Below are 23,546 nucleotides of genomic sequence, written 5' to 3'. Positions count from 1 at the left end.
TGGGCGCAAAAGGGTCTGCAAGATTTTGTTTTGGAAATTGAGGGTCATCAGCTGTGTTGCTAATTAGATTAACAGCCAAAGAAAAAGTCAAAACAAAAATCAGAAACGTTGTTTCAGTATCATTTCTTTGCAGAGAACATTCTAAATATTTAGTTGAGAAGCGAAAGGAAAACTGTTAATGAATAGAAACTAAAACAAAAATGCACACAAATTTCAGAATAAATGAAGAAACAAGTACAAATTTCAGCAAGGAGGATTAGGCTTGCTGGAAGAAAAAATTCCACAGGGCAAGGTTTTAAAATACTACAATGGGCAAAATAGACAGTGGGGTTTGGGCAAAATCAGATGCTGTTTTGCCCTCACAGGGGAGGAGGCGGCATGGCTAAGAGACGCTCCCAAGTATGTCTCATCTTCATATTATCAGCCCCTGGCCTGTGGGTGGCAAAAATAAGTCACAGTGTAGCCCATTTTCTCCCAGCTCAAAAACCAAACACAAACTGTTCCTGCTGTTGTTAGGTGCTGGTAGGTCAGCCCTTGATTCACAGCAACCCCATACACAATGGGATTGAACCGTTGAGCTCCATAGGATTTTCACTGGCTGATTTTCAGAAGTAGACTGCCAGGCCTTTCTCCCTAGTCTGTTTTTGGCTGGTAGCTTCACTGAAACGTGTTCAGCATTGACAAATAACATTCTAAAATTCAAGGCAGTTGACTTGGCTTAGGCTTTTGACTAAAATGTAGGTCCGACTCCATTTTGTCAGTTTCTCAGAAGTTGCTTCTGTTTTGCAATTCTCAGAAAGCCTGCTAAGGAAATATGTAAAATTTTTCCTATTTACCAGAGGTTACACGTCCTTACCATCCTCTGATCTGGTGGAAAGAACTAATGGTATAATAAAAACCCAACTAGTTAAACTATGTGAAGCCTTAAGCTTGTCTTGGACTAAAGTACTTCCAAACTACCTCGTTTGGACCCCATAAATTAACTTCTTATGAAATTGTTACTGTAAGACCTATGGTCAACCCTTATTTTTCAACTTACTCTGATTCTAATTTAATTCAACCTGAATTACTAAAATATTGCCGCTCCTTAATGCAGTACTCCAACAAAACTTGGAATTACCTGAACTATTTACTATTGAACCAGCTGACTGTGTATATTGAAGAGGCATCAGTTACAGGATTTACTTGAGCCTCACTGGAAGGGACTATGTTTGGTCCTTCTCACTAAGCCTTTTACCACTCAATTAAAGAGAATTAAGACTTGGATCTACCTGTCTCAACTAAAAAAGTCTAAAACCCCTACCTGGACTCGTCAAACTACAAAAGGACTTAAGCTGAAATCCAAATGGCGTGGAGATCGGAAGCAGATGACACCTGATGCAGACAGCTCCCCGCAAGATCTCAGTACCAGGCCTGTTTCAGACCCCAGATAATGCAAGCTTTTGAACTTATTGGACTTTGCTAAATGCTCATTGGTTTTGAGATGTTTTAGTTTATAAGCTTGGATTTGTTGACTGGTAAGAACTTCCCATGCATACAATTGATATTTTTGCCATTTGCTTTATACTTAATAAGCCATTCTTTTTTAAATTGCCTTATTACATTGTGTTGGTATTATTCCTCATTTTAACATTTTATTTTTCCCTTACAAATATTTTAGCCTAGTTATTCTTGATAATTGCCTTTAGTTAGCATTTTTACATTACTAAATCCTTCTTAAGTTTTATTTTACCGCTTTCAGTGGTTTCTATTAATGCATGGAAAGAAAATGCTTTTGTTAAGCTAGTCCAATCAGTGGCTAATGCTGGGAACCTAACTGATTGCTGGATTTGCCATCAAAAACCAAGGTCAGGGCTTGAACACTCTGATTCCCTGGCAGTGGCTGTCCTAGATTATAGCTTCATACCCGATTCTGCTATCAACTGTAGTGTCACCGTTACATGAAATATGCATCTCAGGTTATGGCACCCCCCAGTCTCCCAGTCTGGCCTCGAGTGCCTGGCTTTAATCTAACCAATGTAATCACTCAGAACTATAATTGCTCTAAGACTGCAAAAATGAGAAAATCATCCAGTCTTCACCGCTTCCTAATGATCTGCACAGGTGAGTTTCTAATCCTTACATATGTAAGGGCCCCCAGGTTTTTTCAAAAGTCAACAACAATAGGTAATTCAATACCTGGTTGTCTAAAAGGAAATATGACTGAAACATGTCTAATTTCCTTATGTCAAAAAAATTTTAACTCATTAAAATTAGCCAAACTCTATTTGCGATAACTCTTTAACAGAAGATTGCCTTGCCAATACCAACAATATCATTCCTGCCCCACACAGCTGGACTTGGAACACTATAACTTGTGCACCTTACGTTGTTTTCTTATGTGGAGGTTGATTATCTAACCAATACAGATTTAAAAGCAGAAGATAAATCTTAAGCCTAGGCCTTTCCCTGCCTTGAGACCTGGAACCTACAAGGACAATGCACCCTAGGCTACTCAGAACCCCCTTTAGACATTCACTCCTACGATGAATGTAAACACTGGACTAAAGACTTAAATATCCTAGTCAGACATCGCAGAGAAGTCAAAGATACAACCATTACAATCCTATAGCCAAATACCATAGCATGGGATATAGGTTTCTTAGATCATTCTTCTCTTCTGTCAGAGTAGCCCAATTTGAAAGGACTCTCCAAAACACGTCATCCACTATGGAACAGATGGCTAATGACATTGCAGCACAAGAATCCCTAACATCTTTATATAGTCTCGGATGACAGAATAGCTCTTGACTTTCTTCTAGCACAAAAAGGAGGAGTCTGTGCCATTGCTAACACCTCTTGTCATGCCTGGATAAATACCACTGAAAAGGCAGAAGAAGGCATAAAAAAATTAGACAAAAAGTGCCTGGTTGCATATTAATCCTGAACTTGACTTCTCATTTTTTTGACATCTTTGACATTTTCAATTTGATACCCAATAACATAAAATCTTGGTTTCGTTCCATACTGCAAGTAGTTTGATTTTGTTAATTGTTACTGTACTAATTGCCTGTATAATCACATGCTTTGTAAAATGTGTGTTAAACCTCTGTGTTCAATCAACTACTCCCCTTACTATTCAGCACATTATGTACTTTGAAAAAACATTATGTTCAGAAGAGTTAGACCTTACACTTTAGCTAAAGGCCATCCACCTTGCCTTGTCAAGTTGTCTCTTCCAATTCGACCTGTCTCTACCCATCTTCACCTTGAAAGATCACAGAAGCAGAGCCCCAAATTACGGCATGATGAAGATGTCAGTGGTGGTAGCTGGCTATCCACACAACAGCATCTGGGGTCTTAAAAGCTTATCAAAGTAAGCACCTACCCACCAATAAACAGATTAGCCTCTCTACCCTTTTGGGAATAGCATCTGGGGTCTTAAAAGCCTATTCGAAATAGGTGGCCATCTAATTAACTCAAGAAAAATAAGTACATGCAGAAGAAGGTACGCTTATAATAGTGATCAGTGAATTTCTATTGAAATTCTTGATCAAAAGAGGGGAATGAAAAAGCATCCCAAAATTCAAGGCACTTGTCTTGGCTGAGGCGTCTAGCTCAAATGTAGGCTTGATTCCATTTTGTCAGCTTCTCAGAAATTGCTTCTGCTTAGTAATTCTCAGAAAGTTTGCTAACTAGGTCAATGGTTGCTGACTAGGGCAAAATTGCAATATAAATCATTTGGCTTTCACAGGTGCTAGGCATATGACTTTAGTGGTTAAGTCGATTGTCAGAGGATGCCCCTCAAAAAATGTTTTTCTAACCTACTTGCACTTTTCCACAGCTTTGTTTAAACTAACTAGGATCTCAACCAGTCAGAAATATTTTAGCTATACCTCTCTACTTGCGGTTTTTGCATTTTTAAACCCCTGTTACTAGACTGCTCTTTGGAGCACTCAGTGAATTGCTTTTTCTTTGTATGTTCCCAGTTTAAACTGTACTCCTATTTCCTCAACAAACTTTGGGGTTTTACTTTTAACAGAGTACTGGTTTTTTGGTTTTTTTTTTTTTGGCAACACTACAGCATCATACCAACACACAAGCCTCCATCGACAGACAGGTGGTGGCTGCCACATGAGGTGCATTGGTCAGGAATCAAGCAAATCTGGGTCTCCTGCATAGACGGTGAAAATTCTATCACTGTACCACCACTACCCTCAAAGTATACTCACCCCTTGGCTACCATGTCTGATCATCTACCAAGTATGTTTCCCTCCAGGAGTTTTCCTTTAGCATCTGTGCTAACCTGTCCTAGCATCCAGGCATCCAAGCTCACTCTCATATGACTGTGTAACCTACACCTATGGGGTCTGGGGTTGTGACACTGAGAATCATCCAACCCATTCGAAAACCAATCTTAAACAGATTGGGACTTTAGAGTCCACAGTAAAGCTCTCACAGATGCAAGATGTTACTACAGATCCATCAGGGAGACTGTCACCATTTTGTCCAATTCCCACCTTCACTTCTTCCTCCTCCTGCATCCAGGAACCCTGGAGGCCTATCTCAGCCTCTGCCTGCTGGTGGGCACCTACCCACTGGGTGGTGTTCTCTGCGTCCTCCGGGCCCTGCCTGCCCTCCTGGTGGGTGCGCGGTGTGGGGCTCTCAGCCGACATCAGGGAGGTCCTCTCGTCACACACTTCCTCCTCGCTGTCAGAGGCCATGAATGTGAGCATGGCCCTGCCTCCCTGGATGCACCTGGAAAACGAGCACAAGGACCTCATGCCACTTCCCTTCAAGGCAACAGGCACCGGAGGGCTAAGGGGTGGCTGAAGAGGATGACTTAAAGATCTGGACACAGGCCCTGGCACCAAGAGAGACAAAGTTCCTACCCCACAAGAACCCTCTTGGGGTCACACCACTGTTGTGGAGCAAGAATCCCTGGAGCAGCCATTGGGGCTGGAGATGCCCTGTTAGGGACATGCCTGAGAAGATGCCCAACCAGAAAAGTCGGGACCACTTCTGCACCTCACCCACTCATCAACAAGCATCTAGTGAGCACCAGCTGTGTGCCAGGAAATGTGTTGGGTGCTAGGGATATAAAGATGAGCAAGAACACGGGAAACATAATGTCATTGAATTGTACACGTTAAAGTGGTTGAAATGGCACATGTGTTGTTATATATATTTTACCACAAAAAAGAAACATACTTGTCCTTATAAAAAACAAAAACAATGTCACCAATCATATAATCCAGGTGTTCACCAAGAGGTACATAGGCACAAAGAAAGGACTACACCTTGGTGATTAGGGTGTTTTCTAAAGAAATATCTGATGGAGACAGGCTGTCCCAGGTGGGAGGGAAGGACACAGGGCATGAAGGATAGTCCAGCTGGGCCCACATGCCCAGGCAGGGCAGTGGGTGGAGCTAGGCAGGGTTATGAGGCAGGAAGGGCCACAATAAGGAGGTTGTACTTCACCCTGACAACGGTGGCAGATGAGATCAGACCTGTGTTTAGAAATTATCAGTCTACCTGCAGATGGCAACGGGGAGTGAAAAGAAGGAAATGTGCCCACCAGGAGATTACTGCACAGTCCAAGGGGGAAATGAGCCGGGCCTCAGCTGAGGCAGCAGCAGAATGGATGCTCAAAAGGAGCTGATCCAGAGAGGGTTAGGAGGAGAGGAGGAAGAACCTGATGTGGGCAATAAAATACAGGACAGAGTCTGGGTTGATGGTCAGGCATGAACCAAGATGTGGAAAACAGGAGAAGAAAACTTCAGGGAAAAGATGGTAAATTTGATTCAAGAACTTGAGTGTTTGTGGGACAAGAGGGGAAGCTGTCTAGGAAATGTCCAAGTACATGGGTCTGGGTGGAGGGGGAATGATAAGTCATGAGTTCAGAAGCATCCAAAATGGTGTTTATACTCAGCAGCGCCATGAGAACCTGGTGCAGCCCGAAGTCAACACCCAGATTAAGCTTCGGGGCTGGTAAAAACTTCAGATGGAGTTCCTGGGTGGCAAAAAAAGTTTAGCTCTTGGCTACTAAGAAAAAGGTTGGAGGTTTGAATCCACTCAGAGGTGCCTCAGAAGAAAGGCCTGGTGATCCACTTCCAAAGATCACTGCCATTGAAAGCCCTACGGCTTACAGTTCTACTCCGGTACATACGGGGTCACGAGTCAGAACTGACTCGGCGGCAACTGGGTTCTGTTTCAGACGACCTCTGGGGGAGTGTGACTCTCCCCGCCACCATCCTGGATGGAGACAGCTGGGCTACCCACAGGGCCAGTTCTCCCCATCACTAACCTCCTGGAGATCTCAGGGCTGAGCTTCAGGAGTCTGCGGACAGACAGCAATGTCTGTGTAGGGAAATGGGTTCTCTTATGTGGCCTCAGTTCTTTGGAAAAACCGTTTGAGAGATTTTCCCCCTAAACCCTCAGGAGTTGCTTTCGCTCTAGTTTCCTACCCTAGAGGGTTTGTTACTTTTGTCCTGGTCGATGGACATTTCCTGGGGAAACTCTAAACAACCTGATGGTTTGGTGCTTTTAATCTGGTCCTTGGCTGCAAGTCTGCCCTGTGACTGGTTTATTTCACACATCTTGCAGGGATCAGTCAATATACTATGCAAATAGTGGCTTTAAAATCCACCCAATAGGATTTAGTGACCTTTGGGGATTAGTCAGTTCATGGTCCTGCTGGGAGGGCCATGCCTTGAAACTGACAAGGAGTTTGCTTACATAAGCAGAAAATCCCCACAGAGGTTTCTAGAGGCAAGGGGAGGAGAGAGGCAAGGAGAAAGGAGAAGCAGAGAGAAGAGGCGAGGAATCTCCTAAAAAGGCTGTAACACAGGTCAAATGCTATTAACACTGAAGACAGTGAAAAGCCCAGAAGAGGCCCTACAGCAGAGAGCTGGTGGCAATGGAGAAAACTTCTGCTAGGAGAGAAGCAGATGAGCAAGCTACTACACTGGTCATGAGCGGGGCCAGCTAGCAGTTCAGAGGCCGCTGGCAGGGAGGACAAAGGCAGAGAGGCCTGCAAAGCCAAGAGGAAGTGCGCATGGCTGAGAGGGGGCCTGCACCGCCAAGAGTAGATGTGCATGGCTGAGAGAAGGGTCTGCTTTCACGCACGGCCAAGAGAAGGTCCTGCTACATGGCCGAGAGAGACAGCTGTCCTGGTTGGAAGCTATCTTGCATTGAAGGAGAGATGGATATCCTCCTGAAGCCACCGGTGAAGCTTCCCCTACTCTTCCACAGTTTCCCACCCCCCTGGCAGCCTGCCAAGCCACACATTCTAATTGTGGCTCAGCCAGACTGTGCCAAGCAGGCCCTAACCACAGTTTGAATTTTGCAAGAAATCCCGTACACATGCAAACCAAGATCTTGGCGCATACACAGGACCTGAAGAGCCGTGGTCCCTAACTTGACCCAGGACCTGAACTTGGCTGGAGAGGAAGATGTTCTCCAGCACACAGCTGCATCCGAGCCAGTTTGCAAAGCGCAAGTTCCCTTCCTTTGCAAATGACTCAGCACCTGAATGTCCAAATATGGACATGGGAGGGATTGGGGTGTCGGACTTGGGGTGCCAATCCAGCCCCCTAAGGACTGGAGGGCATAAAAGCACCAAGCTCCCCTGGGGCTGAGAGTGCATGGTCTTTTGGCTGCTAGGCCCCAAGTTGCTCCTTTTTTGCACAAGTAATAAACTTCCACTTTCTGTTTCCCTTGCAATTGGTGGGGTGATGGCCATCTTATTTCGATCTGCTAATAGGACAGGACAAGAACCCTTTGTTTGGTTTCTCTCCCTCTTTGGGGGAGCCTTCGAAATCTTGCCTATGTGCTTTCTGATCCTGAGTTGTTCCTGTTACTTCCAAGTTGATTCCAATCCCAAGTTGTTCCTGTTACTTTCCTACTAAACCACATAACTGTGAGTATGGTCTGTGAGTTCGGTGGGGCCACTACAACGAAATATCAAGCCCAGCAGAGAAGTAGAAAGTGCAGTGGAGTTAATGGCCAGTGTCAGAAATGGTGAAGAAACTGGGAGAGTGGAGGTATGTCTGACCTCCAACTCATAGGAACCAGCTTTGTGCTGATCCTGATTCTTATCCTTTGGGAATTTGGGCAATACCATATGGCGCTAGAACACGGTCTGCTCTCTGCTTGCTAAGCATTTGTCTCCAAATAAGCCATCTATGCGATTTTCAAATAAGCAGGCCGTTCCTTCCACCAATTCAGCCAGTTTTTTGTTATGTTTTTGTTTTTGGACCAAGCAGGACCTGTGGCTGCTACTCTTTTTGAAGACAGTAACCCTGGCTGTGGCCTGGATTATTCCCACATGGACTCTTAACTCCATCCCCCAAATATAGGCACACTGCAGAGCCTGCCTCTGTTCACCTCCAGGACTACCAAAGCTCCGTCAACTCACAGGGATTTCAGAATGAACAAGCTCCCCACCATCAAGAACACACACACTTAGGGCGGATAAGACAAGCACAGGAGTAACAATAGTACAAAGATAGGTGATAACGACAACGTGCTACCAGAGTCAAACAGAAGGGAAGTCAGTCCATCCAGTTGTGAGAATGAGATGTTCTCTGTCTCGTGAAGAAGTACCTGTAATGGGGCTTACAGACTAGGCAGAGACTGAAGGAGGTGGGTCATTCCAGAGAGAAATAACCACTTAAATAAGTGCATAGGGTGGGGGACACGATTCCAGTTGGCTGGAGTGTGGGCACCTGGTCAACAGCAGTAAGCAATAAGGCTAGATAGATGGAAAGACATCCTAGGGCGAGCTTGGGTGCCTGACTGAGGTTGTTTTTTGTTGTTAGCTGCCATCAAGTTGGCCCCTGACTCATGGCCCCTGTGTACAGTGGAACAAAACACTGCCTGGTCCTGTACAATCCCCATGATTGGTTGTGGATTAGACCATCGTGATCCACAGGGTTTTCACTGGCTGATTTTCAGAAGCAGATTGCCAGGTCTTTCTTCCTTGTTCACCTTTGTCTGGAAGCTTCTCTGGAATTTCTTCAGCGTCACAGCAACACACAAGCCTCTGTTGACAGACAAGTGGTAGCTATGCATGAGGTGCACGGGCCAGTAATTGAACCCAGCTCTCCTGTGTGGAAGGCAAGAATTCTAACACTGAACCACCACTGCCTTAGCTCAGCAGTGGGGAGCCAGCTAAGATTTCTGACAGAAAAGGGATGTGAACTGAAGTGAACTTTACCAAGAGCAATGTGCCAGCTGAGCAGCACTCTAGGTGGATCTTGGCTCTGCCTCTTCATGTGGAATCTCCCTAAGAATAGGCTCAGCCCAGTGCCCAGGAGGGCAGATTTACCATTTGGTGGCAAGTCCATGGGGGCCAGCAGAGTCTACACAACAAAGCTCAATGTGAGGGGACACACCTGCAAAACCCTGACGTGGAAAGCTCTTGGCTTTGGTTCCTCTATCTCAAGTGATGAGAGAAACCATCTGGTGGGGATCGAGGAGGAGCTTTAAGGTTCTCCTCTGTGAGGCGCAGGACTTGTCATCACTACTCCCTTTACAGTGGTAGGCACACTCAATGCGAGGCACCTGAAACAAATAGCTGGCTGCACTTTCTCAGTCGAAATTATAGTAGTCCATCCAGAGCAGTGCCTAAGATGGGATCTGAAACTACAGGTGGCTCTCTCAACACTTTTTTTAACATGTCAGTTTTGTTTTGTTTCAGGCATGAATTTAAAAAAGTTATGATCTCCCTCCAGTTTTTCCCATTCCTCTGGAGCTGGTGACTTATCTTTGTGGTGACTGGAGGAGCAGATAAGGGAGTCTTCACACCTAACACCACAAGCTGCGGACCCCAGGGCAGGGGTAAGCTCACCCAGAACCACAGCACTCCAGGCTGCGTCTCCGAGTCGCCCAAACAGCAACACAAAAGAGAAATGGAAAATCAGGGAGCAAGATGCTTCTTTAAGAAGAACGGGTGCAACTGGAGGCTGGGAAACCAGGGTGAAGTAAGATTATCTGTTGCTGTCGAGTGGATTCCAACTTATAGCGACACCAGAGGACAGAGCAGAATGCCCCATAGAGTTTCCAAGGCTGTAATCTTTATGGAAGCAGACTGCCACGTCTTTCTTCTGCAGAGCTACTGGCAATTTGAACATGCCCAGAGGCACCTTGGAAGAAATGACTGGTGACCTGCTTCCCAAAGGTCACAGCCATGAAAACCCTGTGAAGCACAGTTCTACTCTGAAACACGTGGGTTTGTCATGAGTCAGAACCAACTTGACAACAACCAGTTTGCTTTTTTCTTTGGTTGGAGTCCCTTAAGATGAGTGTTTCTCAAACCTGGGTCCAGAGCGCCCAGTGGTGCAGAACACCACCTGCTGAGCCTTTACTGTGTGTCAGACACTAACCTAAGCCTTTGCTTGTATCAGATCCTCCCAATTACCCTGTGGGCTTGAAGAAGGGCTGTACATCTTCCACATGTAACTGCGCTGCTCTTCCCCACTGTACAGATGAGGAAACGGAGGTTTAAAAAGTGACTGGTCCGAGGCCACCCTTGGATGTAGGCAGCCAGGCTCTGTGCTATGCTAGGTTGCTTATTAACAATGCAGCCTCCCAATCACCATTCCTAACACACTGTCCAGGGATCTGCATTTTGAGATGGTCTCAGAGTGATTCCATAGCTCACTCTAGACCCAGGGACCCGGTGGGCTGAAGGCCGCCCTCTCTCCGTAATCAAATGCCCCAGGCACAGCCCCTGACCCAGCACTGCAGGTGTTCAGTTACAATCCAGCTCCTGGCCACCAGCTGAGGGTCTTGGGGAGTAGCAATCTCACTCACCTACCTTCACAGCCCCCCAGTACTGATTCCTGAATGACCTGACAACACCCCCTTCCCAGGAAGCAAGTAGGGAGGAAGAAGAGTGGAAGTTTTCAGACTAGGAGAGCTGTGGGGGAGAGAAGAGAGTTCTCAGGCTTAAAAGTCCCCAGAACCACGCCCACTGTGGAGGAGGGTGTGGAAAAGCTCGGGCTCAGACACCACTGGTACCAGGCAGACCCACCTTTCTGAAGAGCTAGTTGGCTGTAAAAATCAAAAGCTTTAGAAATAGTCATACCTCTTGAGCAGGAAAGGCTACTTCTTGGAATTTATCCTCAGAAAATAATAAAAGATTTATGTAAAACATCTTCACTGCAGTTATTTATAATTGTAAAAAAAAATAAACGTGCAAATCACTGCAATGTCTGACTCTATACTGTGGCACGGACATCTGATAGAGACTATTACATGATCACTGAAATCTTATTTTAATGAAGATTTAATGAGTTTCCTGAAAGCAGGAGCCACATCCATTTGGACACCCCAGCGTCTAACTAAGGGTCTGCACGTACTAGATTTTCAATACATAGTTTTTGAAGGATGGAAACTATGTAACCATGTTCTTGACACCATTATGTTAGTACAAAGTAGCTTATTTTATAGAATTTCTTCGCAAGTCTTGTTGTGTTTAAAAAAGATGTTTTAAAAATAAAGTATTTCAGATGTTATAAAAAATATATAATTTAACTAATTTAATTAAATTTAATAGAATATAAACTTCACATATGCAACCCGTAAAAACAAACCCGTTGCTGTCGAGTTGATTCTGACTCATGGTGATTCACACATACAACCATCTGAATTCTATCATAAAACGTGTGTACAGATGAAGGACTGGCGAGAACTAATACAAAACATTTTTTTTTAAAAAATCCTTTGCCATAGAGTTGATTCTGAACTCATGACCACCCATGGGTTACACAGCAGAACTGCTCCGTAGGGTTTTCTTGGCTGTAATCTTTATAGAAGCAGATTGCCAAGACTTTCTTCCTCAGCACTGCTGGGTGAGTTCAAACCACCAATCTTTAGGTTCGCGGCCAAGAACAAGCCACTTGCACCACCCAGGGGCCCGACAAAACATTAAAGCTTGCTATCTTTGGATGGTGGTATTGTGGCGATTTTATTTTTTTATATTTTTCTGCATTTTTCAAAGTTCCTATCATAAACATGGACTACATTTATTTTTTAAAGGGGAAAAAAGAGCATCAACAGACAGCCTTCCCTCCCCTCCTGCCTCTCCAGCCTCCCATCCACTGCGCTGGGGGAAACAGGCGGGATCCCATGAAGACCTTTTTCCACCCTCTCTCAGCCCCTCTCTACTGCTCCTACGGGAAAACAACAGCAGGGTAGGTGCCTCTGCCTCCCTTTTGGGTCGCTATGAGTCAGAATTGGCTCGACGGCAACAGGTTTTGGGTTAAGTTGGTATTTAAGCCCGATGGTGCTCTGAAATCCTTGGAAATCACCACCCAACTGTGTGGCCAAGGAAAAAACCTTCTCCTACATGTTTGTCCACATCAGAAACAGTGACGCAACGCTCCCCCTCTGGGCTGACTCAGAGCAGGGGGGTGGGGGCTGGGAGGCTCCTACCGCTGATGATGTAAATCCTATCGACAACCTAGCAACCGGCTCTCCCCACCTCCCACCTCCTGCTCCCCATTCTCTGAGGGAGTGGCAGGAAATGCAGTGGGGCTGATGGTTGCGGGGGGTCCCATTGTGCAGGGCCACGTTCTGGAAGCCCTTCACGGAACTAGGTGCCATGGCTGACAGCTGCCTAGGATTAGGATGCAAAATCAAACCTCTGAAGAAAGCTGCTGCTCATTGCCATTAATCAGCTGGATGGGATCAAAATGCTGGACTATCCAAACCAACAAAGTCTGACCCAGAGAATGTCCCCAGTTGGGTTTGTGTCAGCAGTCCCTGAAATCATTATGGAAACCTGGTGACCCAATTTCCTCGACCTTCTTTTCCATTTCAGAGAAATGTGAAGGTTTTGACCTTAAAACATAAGGCCAAGGGGCCTTCGGGTAGGAAATGGATTTTAACATGCCGTAGTAAGCACTAGTACTTCATGGAAAATGACAGAAATCACTGCTCCGAAAGCACACTGGAGCCGCTGCACTCACCACAAACACAGCAGGCTGCAGAAAACAGAGCTGGATCCCGGGCACCTCCTTTCCTTATTGCAGCAGGCTTAGACAATGCTCCCCGGCTTTCACAGAGGGCTGCGCTGGTTTTAAGCATGTCACTCTCTAGGGTCATACAGCTACTTACAACGTTCCCACCACCCCTGGAAGTTCCCTGTCTTCCCTTACACTAAGGAAGGGTTTGCTAAGATCAGGGATACCCTTAGAAATTTCTCTGTCTTACCTGCCTGCCTGTCTCCCCTGGCCCTGGGCAGCTGGCCACGTGCTTGGCCCCAGCTCACCTTCATCCATCCATCCACTCACCCACCTCAGTCTGTGTGATGGTTAAGATTGTGCTGCCAAGCTGAATCCAACTCACAGTGACCGTACAGGAGGGAGTAGAACTAGAACTGCCCCACAGGGTTTCCAAGGAGTCACTGCTGGATTAGAAGTGCTGACCTTCTGGTTGGCAGCCTGAGCTCTTAACCACTGCACCACCAGGGTTCCTGTACACACATATGTGTGTGTGTGTATATATATACACATACACACGCACACATACAGGCACAGAGTAAAACGCTAGAAGGAAATGTATACAGCTTGGTTATCTCTGGGATGAGTGCTAAAAGAAAATTTTTTTTTTATATCGCCTACGTTTTCTAGAATGAGCATGTGTAACTTTTATTTAAAAAATAAATATAGTCAGGAAGTTTCTGGTTAAAGTATAAGCAGAAAGGTGAGCACTCTTTTAAATGTTATCCTCCTGTTCTAGAAGGCCTTGTTTTAGCAAAGATGAAGGAGAAACACCTTCTCCCAGTCAATGAGGAGATAGAAAAAAGGATCTCCCCTGCTGACTGATTTGAAACCACTCTTTTCTCGAGACACTAACGCGGCAACTGCACCATCCTCTGTCCCAGGAGCCAACATTTATTACGCACGCTCGGATTGGCCACCTGGAGGTGAGAGACAGCTCTCACACCCTACCCTGTGCCCACCTCTGAGCCCTGTACGACCCTTCCCCCAGCCCTCTCTCAGCTGTAGGCCAGGGAACAGGTGGGCATACTTGCAGAAACATTTGTTACCTTGTCAGTCCCCAACTAAACACTGTCCAAAAGTCAAAGCGACAGCTGAAAACGAGCCAGAGACGATTTCAACAGAAACAAGCATAGGGTCTAGGTACACTGCTTTGGTTGCTTAAAAAACAAGCAAACATTTGGTTTGTCCGGTATTTGCTAATGGGGACCCCACAGGAAGTTCCCAGGCAGATGTACAGGGAGGTAGACAAGAGACGGTGTGAAGCCCCCTGTGCAAAAACTGGAGAGAGAAAACACAGAGCAAGCTGGGTTCAAGTCCTGGCTTACAGTTCCCAAGCCACGTAACTGGACAAGTGGCTTAACTCTCTAAACCTCAGTCTCCCCTTCTGTGATTAATAATAACTACTTCGGTATTACTGAAGCACTTAAGGTAACGGTGACAAGTAACTCTACAAAATACCTTTTAACGCATAAAATAAGCTATGTCATATCATTATTATCATCAATAACTTAAAGAAAGGCCAACGATGAAGGCTTAGAGCCTCTCATTTGCCACGCGCCCGGCGCGGTGGGAACTGAGAGCAGCCACAGAGGGGCTGAGGGGAGGGCTACAGGCATGACAACCTGCCCCGTGCCTCCAGGCATACCTGAGCAGCGACCTCTGGCCCGGCCCTTCCTTGTCCTGTTATTCTCTTCTTTCATAGACAAACTGGGTACTCACCAGCCATGCATGAATATGCCAGACTCCAGCCCTTCAACAGCAAAGGATACAGTTTTCCTGAAAACCTGAAACAACCATTCCACTCTCCCAAGCCCCCTACTTCCACCCCCTGCCCTAAACACCCACTTCACTGACCCGAAGCAGCTTGGACAACCTGATGGGCGACTGAGGATTCAGCTCTGAGTTGGAACCAGGACCTCTGGCCCCATCACCAATTAGGCCCAGAAAACACAGCTGCTGAAATGTCTCCCATTCTCCCATTGCCACATTCACAATAGGGAACCTGAGGCCCTCACACCTGAAGCAGCTTATCTAAAAGGCTTTAATTGCTGCTAAAGGTCTTGGCCGAAGGCCTTGGAGGCTCAGGTGTCAACAGAATGGACTGTGTAGACATCAGGGGCACTGGTGCTAGAAGCCAGTCTGTCCTCCCAGGAGAAGCTTGGTAGCCCTGGCCGACGATTTGAGTTATGTGTCTCTGCAATTGCTGGCTGGGTAGGGGATGCCTTTCACCAAGTAGGGATGGTAGAAGGCAAAGCATTACTACACCATCAACAGTTCATACCTTAACGGGGGAACATTCATGAAGCCAATAGGCAGGGCCAACATTCCACCTAACCAAAGGGTTCAGTCTGGTCGGAGGGCTGGACTGGAGAGCTAGAGACCAGGACACCTGGGTTCGTAGCCTGGCTCTGCTATATCCTATCCGGACGACTTTGAACAAGGTCACTACAGTTCTGTGGGGTGCTTCTCTACCGGTAAAATTCACGGTGGGGACTAGCTTCTGTTTCTGGATCCTTTAAGCTTCAAAAGCTCGATTCTGGGAGCCTCTCCACAGCTGTAAATGCCTGATACAACAGTCACGCGCTGCTGATAACCAGAGCGCCGGCCCCTGGGCGGACACCAGGGAATATTCGCTGAAACCTCGGAGAGCCGGTTCCCCACATATGCCGGAAGACCCCCGCCTCAACCCAGGTCGGAGGGATGCCCTCGTTAACTTGCCTTTGAGACCCACGTGCACGGTTCCTTTAAACGCACTGCCCCTTTAACTGCTCGCGCTGCGCCCACCCCCAGCGGGAGGCCGGGGCAGGAAGGAGGGAGGTGGCCCAGCAGGACTGGTGGCCCGAGGCCTGGGGTCCACTCCCCGCGCGCCTTCCACCGCCCCCCCCCCAGGTCCAAGCCGGCTCCCGCAGCGGCTTCCCCGGCGCCGGCCACAGAGGCCGAGACCGCGGCGCGCGCAGGGGCCTTGGCACCGGCACCGGGGCCAGGGAAGGGGCCGCGACCCGCCGCGGCGAGAGGCGTGCGGAGGGCAGGGCCGGGTCGCGGCCCCACTGCGGGCCCTCGGTGCGCGGCGACAAGGACCCAGCGCGGCTCTCGCCCCCAGCCCCGCCCGCGCGCTCACCTGCTCCGCCGCGGCGCTCGGGCCGTGTTTACGCGGCTGGCGGAGCGCCCGCCGGCCCCGGCGCCGGCGCCGGCCCCGCCCCGGCCCCGCCCCGGCCCCGCCCCGGCCCGCCCCGGCCCGCGGCGGCCCCGCTGGCGGCGCCACGTTCCCTCGCCCCATCTCGCCCCACCTGGAGCCCCGCGCGCCGGGGACCGTGGCGGTGCCTCCGAGGGGCCTGGCCCGGCCCTCGGCGTCCACCGGGGGCGCGCCGGGATACACGTGACACTGGAACTGGACAATGACAGCGCTCTACGCGATGACCTTAGAAGGAGTGGCGGTCAGGCCTGTAACCTTCTACCCCCACTCCCACCTCCCCAACAGGTTTTACTCACAGTGAGGGGGAACTAATGGTTTACCGTGCTCTAAAACCATGAGAATTTTCCTGGAATGTTTCCTAGAGCGCTTCAGAACCACCAGCAGCTCTGGATAAAACTGAACAGGAATGATGAAGTGGCTACAGATGACCTGGGAATTGGCCAAGGAATTGTGATTCCAGGATTTGGGGTCCTTGGTGGCTTGATATTGTCAGAAAGTTGGCATTGTTTGAGTAGCCTCACTTTTAACAGTAGGCCCTGTTGATTGCAATTTTTTCTTCTTGGTATTGTTTTCTTCTTAAGGATTTTGCCTGCCGCAGCCCATACTTGTTTCCAGGGTTCCAGCCTCAGTGGGGTTCTTCCTCACTGCGTACACTCTCCTCAGGGAAATCTGGCCATGCCCAGAGCTGAATCTTCAATTTAGTCCTCACCCATGAGCCCCAGACACTTGGACAACTGCCCAGGCCCCCACTCCCCCCCACCTCAGAAATCCACAGACAGCTCTAGGTGAGGCCATATGACTAGTTTCTGTCTAATAGGATGGAAAGAACAGTGGCATATCTTTACTCTCATTCTTACTGATGTCTAGAATACAGAGGCAGTGGCTGGAGCTCAAGCAGCCATTTTAGGCCATGAGGTTGGTGAAGCAACAGAATGGAAGATGCTTGGTCCCTGATGCTTATGGAGCCAATAGCTTGGAACTGCTTGCCTCCTGAGTTTGTTTCAGGGAGGGAAAAACAACTTTTATCTTGTTTAGACCACTGTTATTTTGCAATTTCATCATATGCAGCTAAACCAAAGCTTGCTTAATATTTAAGACCTTTCCTGCTCCAGTCCCCTCAATACCATATGCTCCGTTGACTATACTAAACTACATGCAGCTCTCTCTGCTTCCATTCCTTTGCACAGCATTTACTGAAAGGTATTATAAGGATCTACTCAGTTGTCTCCCTGACTGTCCTGTGAATGAATGTCTTTAGAGCAGGACTGTACCTTTCTTGGCGTTTCTGCCATGTGATCAACTTCTTTAAGGCAAGAAAGGGAGACATAGGGAACAGGTGTTTATGGGCCCGAATTATACATGCTTTCCTTTTTTTTTGACTTATTCTCATTCTGAAAGCCACTGTGAGGGGGGCATTTTTATTACTCTTTTTTTTTGTTGTTGTTGTTAGTTGCCATTGAGCAACCCTTTCTGAAGCCGATCACCAGGCCAGTCTTCTGAGACACCTCTGGGTAGGTTCAAATTGCCAACCTTGTGGCTAGTAGTCAAGCACTTAGCCATTGTGCCATCCAAGGAAGTAGAGACTCACAAAGATGAAGTCCTTTCCCAAATGTGCATGAATAATGAGTGGGGGAACGTAGTGTGGAACTCAAGTCTGTCTGGCTTGAAGCAAGAGCCCTTTCTACTGCACTTAGAAGCTTCCTTGTCAGTGCAAGGCCCAGGGCTGTGAGCTCTGATGAATGAATTCCCTCTGTGGTGCTCCTTTGAGGTCCTCACTCTCAGCTGCTTTTCACATGATGGCTTGTGAGGAATGAGTAAGCACCTCCCTGAACCTGACCTCAATTCAGGAAGGGATGGCCTCTGCTTCAGAGTTTGGTGTTCAGGGGATTTTTTCTTTTCCTTCTTTCAACATACTTTCGAAACCGACACTGCCCGGGAGGTGGTGTGGTGCCCTGGAACCCATAAGAACTTCAGAACCAGATGGGCTTGGGTCTAAATTCCTGCTCTTCCACTCATTTGCTGCATGACCCAGGCAGTTACTTAGCCTGACTGGGCCTCAGTTTCCTCATCTGAAAAGATATCGTGACATCCCTCAGAGGATCACACGGAGTATTCGAAAGAAATGACAGGAATGCAGCTGACACTGAGCAAATGTCCTCTACTTCTCTTCTTTATTTGAGGTGGGGGTTTTGTTTCATTTGACATTGAAGTGACAGACTGTATTACTGGTCACAAATTTTCTGTATTCCCCCCACTACAGGGGATCACACCTTTCTGGACCGTTAAGCACAGTACTGGCCTTGTGACATCTGCCCAATGTCAGCCGAAGCACTGTGTGGCAGTTCTGGGTAGAAGCTTTAAGATCCTGGGCCTGCTTCACCCAGTTCTCTTTTCTTCTGCCAGGGGACCAGATATGTTCCAGATAGAGGCTGCTCCATTAGACTGGGTCCATAGCCAGTGTGTGAAAGACATGTAGTATGAGCATGAAACACACCTTCATTGTGGTAAGTCACTGAGACATGGAGTCATTTGTTACTGCAGCCTCCCTTGATCTGACTGATACAGTTGATATTTAGCATCTTACATTTCTGTGTAATATTTTTAAACTTTTCCAAAAGGTTTATTTGTTGCATTTATATTTTTTGGTGATGGGCACTTAAAAAATAAGTTGTGTTTTTGCCAAGTATTGAATGCTTAGTGTTTGCTGATCATGGTCCAGGGTCTCTGTGATGGTTAAGGTTATGTGTCAACTTGGCTGTGCCATGATTCTCAGTGGTTTGGCAGTTATGATGTAGTTTGGCAGTTATGATTAGTTTGGCAGCTGTGTAATGATAGAATCACCTCCCTAATGAGGTCTGATGTAATATAATCACCTCCATGATGAGATCCGTTATGAGCAGCCAATCAGTTGAAAGGGAATTTCCTTGGAGGTGTGGCCTGCATCCAATATAGGTGGACTTTCTGGCACAGCTTGCTGTCTTTAGCTCTCTCTCTGGATCCTGCAGCTGGCTCCTGTTCACCTGACCTCCAGTTCTTGGACTCAAGCTAGCAGCTTACCTGCCAGTCTTGGGATCTGTCAGCCTCTGCAGCCTGTGAGCCAGAGGCCTCCTATCTGACCTTCCAATCTTGGATTTACCAGCTCCTGCGGCTGTGTGAGCCTAGAGAAGCCTCCAGCCTGACCCAATGGATTTGGGACTTTGCAACCTCTACAACCTCGTGAGTCATTTCCTTGATATAAATCTGTCTCTCTATATATTTATGTGCTTCACTGGCTTTGCTTCTCTAGAGAACCCAACCTAAGACAGTCTGTGAGGGATACAAAAGATGCCTTTTTTAATAGTTCCTGCTCACCAAGCTCTTAAAATATAGTTGTGTTGTTGGAGAGATAAATGCCATTTATGCATTTATTCAACAAATATTTACTGAGCATCTACTATGTGCTAGTCACTATTGTAGGAACTGAGAATACAACAGTAAATAAAATAGTAAAAAAAAAAATTCTGCCCTCATGGAGTTTATAGTCTAGATATAGGGTGGATGAGCAGCAATTAACTAACTAAATAAATTATAACGTATGTTAAGAGTGTAAAGTTGAGTTGGAGGTCCTTGTGTGGTGCATGTGGTTGGGTGCTGGGCTGCAGGCTGAAGAGTTGGTGGTTCATGCCCACCCAGAGGCACCTCGGGGGACAGCCCTGGCGATCTACTTCTGAAAGATCACAGCCTTGAAAACCCTATGGAGCAATTCTACTGTACACAGGGTTGCGGGGGGTTGGGGAGGGCATAGTTTTTTTAAATAAAATTTATATACTTTGTAGAAAATTTGGAAAGTACAGCAAAGTAAGTAGAAGAAAAGGAGAAACCACTAACATTTTCATTCTTAGGTCTTCGTCGAGTATTCTTTTTGATGATTTTCTTAAGTGAAGATTTGGCAGAAGTTTTTGAAGTTGGAAGTTTTGCTTATGAAAGGTAGAACAGAAGAGCAGATGAACGCTGGTGATATTGCACCTTCCCCATAGGACACCACAGAGTGTGTCTAGAGCAGTCTCTTCGCCTCACCTTCGAGCCACGCAGAACCATCTTCCACGTCAGAATAGTCTCGACAAGAGGGTCAGCCTGCCAGGCACAAACACCAGCCATCAGCTCGGTGCTGGTGACAGATCCCCAGTGTCTTCCTTTCCTAGTGCTGCTGTAACAGAAGTACCACAAGTGAGTGGCTTTAAAGAACAGAAATTTATTTTCTCATGAATTCAGGGCACTGGCTCTAGGGGGAGGCTCGCTCTGTCAGCCTTGGGGAAGATCCTTCTCTCTTTCAGCTTCTGGTCCTCGGTTCCTTGGCAACCTTGGGCATTTATCCCTCCCCCACCCTGCCGCCATGTTTGTCCTTGCCGGTGTCAGTGTCTGAACTGCTCCTTATATCACTCAGCAGTGGTTAGGTTTAGATGCATCCTACGCTGATAGGACGTCATCAGCGTACCAAAGGAAACTCTTATTTCCAAAGAGGATCACATCCGTACAGATGTTGTTAGTTGCTGTCCAGTGGATTCTGACTCATGGTGACCCCATGTGTGCAGAGTAGAACTACTGCATCGGGTTTTCAAGGCTGTGACCTTTTGGAAGCGGATGGTCAGGCTTGTTCTCCAAGGTGCCTCTGGGTGGGTTCAAACCGTCAATCATTTGGTAAGTAGTTTAGCGATTAACTGTTCATGCCACCCACGGTCTCCTTCCATATGTATGGGGGTTGAGATTCCAACACATTTGGGGGGCGGGGGGCACATTCAATCCACAGTACCCAGGTACTGCCAGTGATATGCTGACTCTGAGAGTAGAAGGGAGACTGGAAGGACACCCTGAAACAGCTAATCCCTTGCAAGGACTTCGCCAGCATGTCTGGGAATTATCACCAGTCCCCTGAAAGATTCTGTTCCGTTCACATAATACCACTTAAACCGCATTTACAGCATTTTCTCTATGTGATAGATAGAATGGTTTCATTTCTCTTTGGAGGAGGCCTATGTTATTTTTGAGGGGGGGGGGTTCAGCATAGAACTGTGCTCCATAGGGTTTTTTTTTTTAATTATTAATTTTGTTGTTGAGAATAAACAGCTGAACATATACCAATTCAACAACTTCTACATGTATAATTCAGTGACATTGACTCTATTCTAGTGTGAAACCATTCACACCCTCCTTTTCTGAGTTGTTCCTCCCCGAGTACATAAACCCACTGCCCCTAACTTTCCTATCTGATCTTTCTAAATTGCTGTTGTCAGTTTGATCCCCTATTCATAGTTCTTAAAAGAGCACAAATCTGTCTTGGATGAAATACAGTCAGAATGCTCCTTAGAAGAAGGGATAGCGAGACTTGGTCTCGCTGACTTTGGCCATGTTGTCAGGAGGGACCAGTCCTTGGAGAAGGACATCACGCTTGGTAAAGCAGATGGTGAGTGAAAAAGAGGAAAACCTTCAACGAGGTGGATTGACACAGTGGCTGCAACAATGGGCCCAGACACAGCAATGATTGTGAGGATGGCGCAGGACCGGGCAGTGTTTTGTTCTGTTGTATGTAAGGTTGCTATGAGTCGGAGCTAACTTGACAGCAGCTAACAACAACAGAAACAACAAACACACAGAGACAAGCAGGCACAAATGAGGGAAGACAGATGCCATGCGAGGAATGCCAGGGCCACAGATGCTGAGGGAGACAGGATCTTTCCCCAGAGCCAGCAGAGAGCCTTCCCTTAGAGCTGGTACCCTGAATTCAGACATCTAACTTCTTGAACTGTGAGAAAATAAATTTCTGTTCTTAAAGCCGCCCACTTGTGGTATTTCTGTTATAGCAGCACTGGGAAACTAAGACAGATTCCAAAGTAAATCAATAGGGAAAGGACAGTCTTTTCAGCAAACCTTGTCCCCAAGCTGATAGGTTTAAATGTAAATGCTAACATGATAGAGCTTCTAGAAAAAATTTAGAAGAATATTTTCATGTCCTGGGGATAAGAAAACTTTTCTTAAAGCAAACACAAAAAGTGCTGACAACAAAACTAAAAATTGATAAATTGAAAAAAATTGGTAAATTGGACTTTTTTGAAATTAAAAACTGCTTATTAAAAGCACTATTAATAAAGCAAAAAGGGACATCAGATTGTTGGAAAATATTTGCAGTACATATATCTGACAAAAGGACGTATGCAGAACTACAAATAAGTAACAAAAAGACAAGCAACTCAATTAAAAATGAGCAAAAGACTTGAACAGATATTTTACAAAAGATGATGTGTGAATAGCTAATAAACACATGAAAAGATGCCACCATCATTAGACTCCAGGAAAATGCAAATTTAACTACAATGAGTTTCATACCTTCTAGCATGACTGAAAGAGTCCCTGGGTGGTACAAACAGTGAACATGCTCACTGAAGGACTAGAGGCTCAAGTCCATCCAGACACACCTCGGAAGGGAGGCCTGATGATCTACTTCTGAAAAGTCAGCCATTGGGAACCCTATGGAGCGCAGTTCTACACGGGGTCCCTGTGAGTTAGTATCAACTAGACAACAATTGGTTTTAAAGGCAGTATAGTTTATTTTGCTTTTGATCTCCTCCTCAAGTAGTTCTTATTTTTCAGACTTCAGAATTCACACGTGGAACCCTGGTGACGTAGTGGTTAAGAGCTTGGCCGCTAACCAGAAGGTCAGCAGTTTGAATCTACCAGCTGCTCGTTGAAAACTCTATGGGGCAGTTCTGCCCTGTCCTATAGGGTCGCTATGCTCTGGAATCTTTTTGACGGCAATGGGTATGCATACACATACATACAGACACACACACGTATATGTATGTATGTAGTTGATAGGTGCCGCCGAGATGGTTCCCACTCATAGAGAGGCCATGTACAACGTCCTCACAGTCACTGCCATGCTTAAGCCCATTGTTTTGCATAAGCCCATTGTTGCATCCACTGTGTCAGTCCATCCCATTGAGGGTCTTCCTCCTCTTCGTTGATCCTGGACTTTACCAAGCATGACGTCCTTCTCCTAATAACATGTCCAAAGTATGTTAGATGTAGTCTCACCATCCTTTTAAGGAACATTCTGGCTGTAGTTCTTCCAAGACAGATTTGTTCGTTCTTCTAGCAGGCCATGGTATATTCAGTGTTCTTCACCAATGCCATAATTCACATGAGTCAATTCTTCTTTGGTTTTCTTTATTCTTTGTCCAGCTTTCTCATGCATATGAGGCAACTGAACATAACATGGCTTGGGTCAGGTGCATCTTAGTCCTTAAAGTGACACTTGCTTTTTAACACTTTAAAGAGGCCTTTTGCCGCAGGTTTGCCCAGTGCGATACGTCACTTGATTTTGGATC

The 23,546-nt window shown here is 46.6% G+C and overlaps 1 protein-coding gene across 4 annotated transcripts in view; it reads right to left on the bottom strand.

The window, feature by feature from the left end:
- PSEN2 (presenilin 2) overlaps positions 1 to 16,341 on the bottom strand; it is a 38,776-nt gene extending 22,435 nt beyond the window's left edge. The window contains exons 1-2 of one of the 4 annotated variants that reach the window (XM_049868077.1): positions 16,280 to 16,341; positions 4,575 to 4,737 (exon numbers count right to left, since the gene is read on the bottom strand). In XM_049868077.1, the coding sequence (XP_049724034.1) occupies positions 4,575 to 4,715 (141 nt within the window). In that variant the 5' untranslated portion in view covers positions 4,716 to 4,737; positions 16,280 to 16,341. Of the gene's footprint in view, positions 1 to 4,574; positions 4,738 to 15,710; positions 16,036 to 16,110; positions 16,186 to 16,279 lie in introns of those variants that run through there. The other 3 variants (XM_049868076.1, XM_049868078.1, XM_049868075.1) reach the window with 3 other exon arrangements.
- Positions 16,342 to 23,546: the final 7,205 nt, after the last annotated feature.

Source organism: Elephas maximus, chromosome 24 (genome assembly GCF_024166365.1).
Source record: "Elephas maximus indicus isolate mEleMax1 chromosome 24, mEleMax1 primary haplotype, whole genome shotgun sequence".
Classification (NCBI taxonomy): Eukaryota; Metazoa; Chordata; class Mammalia; order Proboscidea; family Elephantidae; genus Elephas; species Elephas maximus.
This window is presented reverse-complemented; position numbering and strand designations above follow the sequence as displayed.